The sequence below is a fragment of the Plodia interpunctella genome, chromosome 1 (genome assembly GCF_027563975.2).
Source record: "Plodia interpunctella isolate USDA-ARS_2022_Savannah chromosome 1, ilPloInte3.2, whole genome shotgun sequence".
Taxonomy (NCBI): domain Eukaryota; kingdom Metazoa; phylum Arthropoda; class Insecta; order Lepidoptera; family Pyralidae; genus Plodia; species Plodia interpunctella.
In genome coordinates, this window is record NC_071294.1 from 12,530,851 (window position 1) to 12,539,201 (window position 8,351).

Here is an 8,351-nt window from a genome sequence, read left to right on the forward strand (position 1 = left end):
GTTTTGTTTTGTTGTTTGTCCGACACAAAAGACAATTTGTTCGTACTTATCGCAATGGGAAGTAAAATCAATGGCAGAGGAAAGATGTAAATGAAGGCTACTCTACCCACAAGAACGACGTTATTAAATGCTAAATCGAGCAATTAAGAACGTTCGAGAAATTAAGAAATTCTCAATTTAAGGAAAGTTGTTAATTGTTCATTCCTCAAAATAATTACAAGTAGAATGTTTGCCACGTTGTTGAAGGTCATCAGTCAGTCAATATGAATTGATTCCTTGCGAACTATTTAACTGCTCGAGCTAGTGAATTTCATTGCCTCAGAATAATTGCAACGGTTATTTGCTACTTCGTGTTAGTTTTCCCGGAATGCTTCCGAGGGTAAGCAAACACCACCACGTTAACGGAATAAAATTGAAATCGGCAAATAAATTCCTATGATCAATAAAAATAAACCCAATATTCTATTTCAACAATTTATTAGATACTGACACTACAGATGTTAACGATATGAGCATTGGTTCTATAATATTAAATTATGGAAATAGTAGAAAATAATCTATTATACTTAAAACTAATTATATAATTATAAAATACTGTACTTAGTATATATGACATACATTTAAAAATTCGTAACGTAATTTAAAACTTAATAAATCAACAAGAAACTATAATTTATCAAAATGAAAACTACATTGATTAAATTTCTAAAATAACTTACATTGAGATCAATATTTATACACACGTTACGCGCAGCTAATACATGTAAAGTGCAGCGCAAGCGCCGGCCTGGATGCACCGCGTGACGACAGTCGCCTACACGTGCCGCCGAGTCAGCGCAACGTGCCTTCAAATCCGGGAATTGCGCGACACATCGCGCAATACTCACTTTTGGTTCTAACATCGACCATTAGACTTCATTTTAGTTTTATGTTGTAATTTTATTTCATTTAATAAATTAGTTAAATAAATTTTGGTTTTTTTTAAAGTCTTCGGCTGCAGTAAACTTAACTGGCGCAGTCGGTAGGATCTCGAGTCAGTTCGTGCGCGACAAGATTTCCGCTATATCCCGGTTCGAGTCCCGCGTGACTGACTGGCATTCCAGCCCTCATCGAGATCGTCGAATCTACGGAATCTGCAGCCCGGAGGTGTATCCGAACATTGATACAGCAGAAAAACCAAGATATGTATATGTGAGTACTTTAGAATCATTCTAGAGTTGCTTTCCTTTATTTTCCTGTATAATTTAATTTATCCAAGATTTTCCATCCGAGGCAATCGAGGACCCTTAGTAATAGTAGGAGTAGAGATATTGACCTCCATAGAAATTTAAATTTAAACGAAAGTAGTGATAGTTTTAATTCGTTAATTAACATGGCACAACTAGATGATATTTGGAAGGCCCTTCGACTGGTGCCTGAATTTGATGGTAACCCAAATGTTTTAACGAGATTCATTGGCTTATGTGATCAGTTAGTAGAACAATTTATTTCATCAGATAATGCCCTTATAAATGCGGCCTTAATTAACGGGATCTTAAATAAAGTGACTGGGTCTGCCGCTCGCCTTATAAATTCTAATGGTGTACCAGATAACTGGCAAGGTATCCGCAACGCTCTGATCAATAATTTTGCTGACCAGAGAGATGAAACCTCACTTTATAATGATCTTGCACTCCTGACTCAGGGCTCATGCACCCCGCAAGAATTTTTTGAAAAATGTCAAAATCTTTATAGCACTATTATGACTTACGTTAGCTTACATGAAACTATTCAGACTACCGTACAATCTAAACGCGAATTGTATAAGAAACTTACTTTACAGTCATATTTGCGCGGTCTAAGAGATCCGTTAGGATCGCGTATAAGATGCATGAGGCCTGAAACCATAGAGAAGGCGCTTGAATTTGTTCACGAGGAAATGAACACCTTGTATCTGCAACAGCGAAATGAAGGCAAAACTCACCATATGCTTCTTAGTAAAAATAATTCAGGTTATACACCACCGCAACAAATTTCGCATAATAAGCCGTTTACTTTTAATATGCCTGGGCCCTCTCGCCCACAGCCACAACCTATGCAATTTGCACCCCGTGCACCTATAATGTGGAAACCTAATTTTAGTGCTCCTAGTAATCAAAATATTCAATATCGCGGACCTTCACGCACTCAGCAGATATTTGGTGCTCCACCTCCTAATTATAATCCTCGCAGCAATGTCTTCGCTCTACCCCAACGACCCCAAAATGCGAATAACGCACCGCGACCTATGAGTGGTGTTAGCCACTTTGCGCCTAAACCACTACCCCCATCTGGACATGACTGGAGGAGGTTTGGTAATCCACCACCCTCCAACTATTTCAAAACTCGTGAAATGAATGTTAACGAGTGCTACGACTATCAGTACGATCCCTATAATGACTCATACGATAACCAACCCTATTTCGTGACCAACCCTGACTTAGACTATTACGAGCAAACAGACAACCCTTATGATAATAATGAAGAAACCTACCCCTCTTACTATGAACCCCGTGAGATCGCTGAAAATTCGTGTGGCAATGACCAGCAGGATTTTCACAAAGGCAGTCCTTCAGACAAACAAAAATAGAAGTTAATCTACTGACTCAGCGACAGCTCCCGTACATAAGTATATCTGACCCACCATTAAAATTTCTTATAGACACAGGAGCTAATCAATCTTTTATTAGTCCTGAGAGTGTAGAGAAATATTACCCTAACATACCCTTGACATATGACCCTTTAGAAATTTCTAACGTACATGCAACCACTCGCAGTGACTATTCAGTTACATTACCATGCTTCCCTGAAATTAAAGACAGTGGCGAAATTACCTTATTTCTTTACAGATTTCACGATTATTTTGACGGTTTGATAGGATTGGATCTACTCGATAAATGGGAATCTAATATCGATCTAAAAACGAAAACACTTAATACAAAGAATTCAATTACTCCCATACATATGTATAATTCGCGAAACTGTAACTGGTACGAAGATATTATCCCAGCTAACTCGTCAAAATTAGTTAAAGTCCCAATTAACACATGTGACGGCGAAGTAATAATTCCTGAACAAACTATATCAAATTGCTTAGTACATGAATGCGTTACTATTGTAAAAAAAAATCGCGGTATAATAGAGATCAGTAATCCAACTAATAATGATCTAATATTTTCAATGCATATGCCGATTAACGCAGAGGCTTTCAATATAAATAGCATAGGCAATGGACAATTAAACTCTTCACGAGTGGAACAAGTCCTTTCTCGTTTACGTACCGACCATCTTAATGATGAGGAACGTATTAATTTACAGAATCTTTGTTCTCGTTATGCGGATGTCTTTTATATAGAGGGTGAGCCTCTCACATTTACGAATAAGATAAAACATCACATCCGTACTACTGACGAAGTGCCTATTTACACGAAAACCTATAGGTACCCTTTTATCCATAGGCAAGAGGTACAACAGCAAATCGGAAAGATGTTAGAACAGGGTATAATCCGTCCATCAGAATCCGCATGGAGCTCTCCGATTTGGGTAGTGCCCAAAAAAACGGATGCCTCCGGCAAAACCAAGTGGCGTATAGTAGTGGATTTTAGAAAACTAAATGAAAAAACTATTGATGATAAGTACCCCATCCCAAACATCACGGATGTGTTGGATAAGCTTGGTAACTGCCACTACTTCACAACCTTGGATTTAGCAAGCGGATTCTATCAGGTAGAAATGAGCCCTGAAGATGTCCCTAAAACAGCGTTCAACGTAGAGCATGGGCATTTTGAATTTTTGCGTATGCCCATGGGGTTGAAAAATTCACCCTCTACGTTCCAACGTGTCATGGACAATGTGCTCAGAGACCTGCAAAACACCATTTGCTTGGTTTATTTGGATGACATAATCGTCTTTAGCACATCACTTCAGGAGCACATGGTGAACCTGGAAAAAGTATTTGCCAGATTAAGGGAATCCAACTTTAAAATTCAGATGGATAAGTCTGAATTTTTAAAATTGGAAACATCTTACCTTGGTCATATCATTGGCAAAGACGGTATCAAGCCTAATCCCGACAAAATCGAGGCTATCCAGAAATTCCCAATACCCAAGACAGCAACAGAAATCAAACGTTTTCTTGGTCTGCTTGGCTATTATAGAAAATTTATCCCCGATTTTGCCCGGATTACTAAGCCCATGACACAGTGTCTTAAGAAAGGTTCCAAAATTGCTCTTAACAACCCTGACTACATAAATTGCTTTGAACGTTGTAAGATTCTTCTTACCAACGATCCAATACTACAATATCCCGATTTCAACAGGGAGTTTGTTCTCACTACAGACGCATCCAATCTGGCTATAGGTGCAGTCTTATCTCAAGGCCCTATAGGTTCAGATAAGCCTATTGCCTACGCTTCAAGAACACTGAACGATAGTGAGACAAACTATAGTACTATTGAAAAGGAGTTGTTAGCGATTGTTTGGGCTACCAAATATTTCCGCCCATACTTATTTGGTAGAAAGTTTAAAATCGTGACTGACCACAAGCCCCTCCAATGGGTAATGAGTCTAAAGGAACCTAATGCTAGATTGACTAGGTGGCGGTTAAAGTTAAGCGAATATAACTTTACCGTTATCTATAAGCAGGGTAAAACTAATCTTAATGCAGATGCTCTGTCCCGTGTGGAAATCCACAATGAGGAGATTAGTTCAATAGCCGTGCAACCGTCAGAAAGATGTCCATCCTTATCTCGATCCACCACAGTTACAGCACATACGAGTGCAGAGCACCCTATTTTAGAAATTCCGATCACAGATGACCCTCTCAACAAATTTCACAGACAAATATGTTTAATGGTAGTCGGCGACATAAAAAGACGCCCCGCTATTAGCAAACCATTTGAATCTCATATTAAAACAACTATACAGTTATCAGAGTCCAATCTTGAAATAGACACTATCAATGCAATTAAAGAATACGTCAACCCCAAAGTACGTACAGGCATTATTATTATTCCCCCCTTAGCTATGTACAAAATTATCCCAATTATACAAGAAAATTTTAAAAGCTCAGCTATGGACCTTGTCTTAACCAAGGTAGAAGTAGAGAACATTAAGGAATACTTGCAACAACAAAATATAATTAGAAATTATCATGAAGGAAAAACTAACCATCGTGGCACCAACGAGTGCTATCTAGCACTGTCACGAAAGTATTTTTGGCCCAAAATGAAGGAACACATATCAAAATACATAAATGAATGCAATATCTGCGGAATGGCAAAATATGACCGCAACCCCATAAAGCAACGGTTTGCTATAGTACCACCCCCGTCTAAACCTTTTGAAACACTACATATTGATCTGTTCACTACTGAAAACGAAAAATATTTAACTTTGGTTGACGCATTCTCTAAATACGCACAAGCATACCATCTCCGAGACGGAACGGCCCTAAGTGTAGTACAAGCCCTCATCAAATTCTTTACACACCATGGCGTCCCTATAACTATAATTTCTGACCAAGGTCCTGAATTTACGAACCAGATGTTCTCGGAATTTACTAAACTTCACAAAATTGAACACCATAAAGCCTTGGCTCACAATCCTAATAGTAATGCAATAGTTGAACGGTTTCATTCTACCATCCTTGAGCATCTCCGAATTCTCAAATTAGAGCAACGCAATGAACCCGCTATAAATCTTATGCCATATGCTGTGCTAGCATACAACAGTTCCATACACAGTTTCACGAAATGTAGGCCCCTCGACGTTATTACAGGTCATTTCGACCCACGTGACCCGGTTAGCATAGATATGAATGAACATCTTCTCCAACAGTATATCTTAGATCACAAACATCGTATGAACAAAGTATATAACATGCTGAACGATACTTCACTTCATAATCGCACCCAACTTACTGAGGCTAGGAACAAAGACAGACAACCTGAAAAAGAATACACCCCTGACCAGCAAGTATTCGTTCGTAACCCCGTAGCTAGTAGGCAAAAATTAGCACCCCGGTTCACACAAGATGTAGTTTTGGCAGACTTGCCTATACATATTTACACAAAAAGGAAAAAGGGACCCATTGCTAAAGCACGTCTCAAGCGAACACCTAAAATAAACCCGTTGTTACAGGATCCTCCTGACCATCACCCTTCATCTGACCATGGCACAAGACGTGACGCTTAATACCCTCGACAATGGACCAGGTATCCTACCTTTCAAACTTGGACCCACTAAAATGATCACTCACTACCACTCCTTCCTGTACTACATTGACTTAGACATGATTTCTCTAACAATAAACTCAGTTAAATCCCAAATTGATTCATTTAGATCCGATCTTAATAATAAAACGGCTTCTTTATACGAACCCCACATCTCGCATCTTTATAATAAAATAGAAATGTTACTCGAACAAATTCATAGCTTCCAACACACCCGTAGCAGGAGAGGTTTAGTAGATGGTCTCGGTTCAATTATTAAGAGTGTCTCGGGTAACCTCGACTACACAGACGCTATAAAGTATGATAATGCAATTAAAGTACTACAAAATAATGAAAAACAATTAGAAACTGAACTAAATGAACACATAAGTCTAGGGAAGGAATGGATAGCTAAACACTCAATAGTACTAGACAGTATAGTCAAAAATCAGAATAGGTTAGCTAATTCCATTGATCATATTTTAAATTCAGATGCAAGTAGAGATTATGATATGATTAAGTATGCCCATCTAGCTCAATATCTTATTATTATATCAGACAATACGGATAATTTATATGAAGAGATCCATAATCTCGAAAATATGGTAGCCTTCATTCAAAGTAAAACTACAGCTCACTATATGATTAATATTAGCACGTTAAATAGTACTATAAGTAGATTAAGACAGCTCTATTCTGAAGAGCAGATAATTAACATTGATTTAAGGGAATATTATGAGATAATTAAGACGGGATCATATTATGTAGGTAATAAATTAGCTATAGTTTTCATGGTACCGATTGCTTCCCCTCTCACCTATACACTTTACAAGTTATCCATCGCTCCTAATAAACAAAATCAAATACTTGTCCCTATCCAGCCCTATGTAGCAATTCAGGAAACTGATTCTATGTACATAGCGACAGAATGTCCGAAGGTCAACACTTGGTACATATGCAAAGAAGAGCTGCAACAAAAGATTCGAGACAATGAAGATTGTATCCAGCATCTCATCATGGACCAGTCAATCAGTTCATCTTGTCAATTCATTCATGCAAACCTTACCAGCTCAGCCCTCGAGAAGCTAGACGATCAACACTATACTATCAGCCTGCCAACCACAACCAGACTACATATATCCTGTAGACAAGAGTATTACAAGAATCTCCAAGGAACCTATCTAGTGTCCGTCCCGCCTAGTTGTATGTTGAAAACGTTGGACTTTGTTATCTCAAACGTTCAGAATCGTATTAAAGGACACGCTGTACAAATAGCGGAACTACCAACTGAGGAGCTCGCCACATCAAAGCTTCAGCCAACTGTAAGACTAAACTCCATCAATTTAGAACATCTACATGAGACGAACGCTAAGATATCGCTACAGCATCCTGCGACATTACAGAAAAACGATCTGAGCAGCCTCTACCATACCACTATACCTTCATATACGTTATTATTTGGAACATTCATATTCGCCCTCATCCTGACATTATACTGGAAACTCCGTCGCAGAAGTTCAAAATCAAAGGATGAAGATATCCCGAAGGCTGATTATCCCGATGGACATTATTCCCGTATCCAAGACATCAAGCCTAAAGATGTGAAAATCGACATCAGCAACATTCCGGCAATATCCACAGTAAGACCTACGGATAGTTGCCGATCTGCGGGGGGAGGCGTTACGCGCAGCTAATACATGTAAAGTGCAGCGCAAGCGCCGGCCTGGATGCACCGCGTGACGACAGTCGCCTACACGTGCCGCCGAGTCAGCGCAACGTGCCTTCAAATCCGGGAATTGCGCGACACATCGCGCAATACTCACTTTTGGTTCTAACATCGACCATTAGACTTCATTTTAGTTTTATGTTGTAATTTTATTTCATTTAATAAATTAGTTAAATAAATTTTGGTTTTTTTTAAAGTCTTCGGCTGCAGTAAACTTAACTCACAGTGGAGTAGCGATACATGAATAACAATAATACCCATAATAGCATCGATCAAATACAGAACGAGATCCACAAAATCAAAAAATGTCCTCGCGACAACACTATTTCAAAATAACTCTGAACAGTCGATCTATTTAATATAATTTCAACAATAACTCACGGAAATAAGAGCTA

The 8,351-nt window shown here is 38.6% G+C and overlaps 1 protein-coding gene and 1 long non-coding RNA gene across 2 annotated transcripts; both read left to right on the top strand.

The window, feature by feature from the left end:
• Positions 1-486: 486 nt before the first annotated feature.
• Positions 487-8,293, top strand: LOC128671644 (uncharacterized). The gene is made up of 2 exons (XR_008404869.1): positions 487-743; positions 8,183-8,293. It is a non-coding gene; the product is annotated as an uncharacterized LOC128671644 (long non-coding RNA).
• On the top strand, positions 750-8,135 carry LOC128671463 (uncharacterized). The gene is made up of 2 exons (XM_053747960.1): positions 750-1,191; positions 6,160-8,135. Exons 1-2 carry the CDS (start codon positions 1,184-1,186, stop codon positions 7,922-7,924), a joined length of 1,773 nt encoding a protein of 590 aa, XP_053603935.1. The 5' UTR covers positions 750-1,183; the 3' UTR covers positions 7,925-8,135.
• Positions 8,294-8,351: the final 58 nt, after the last annotated feature.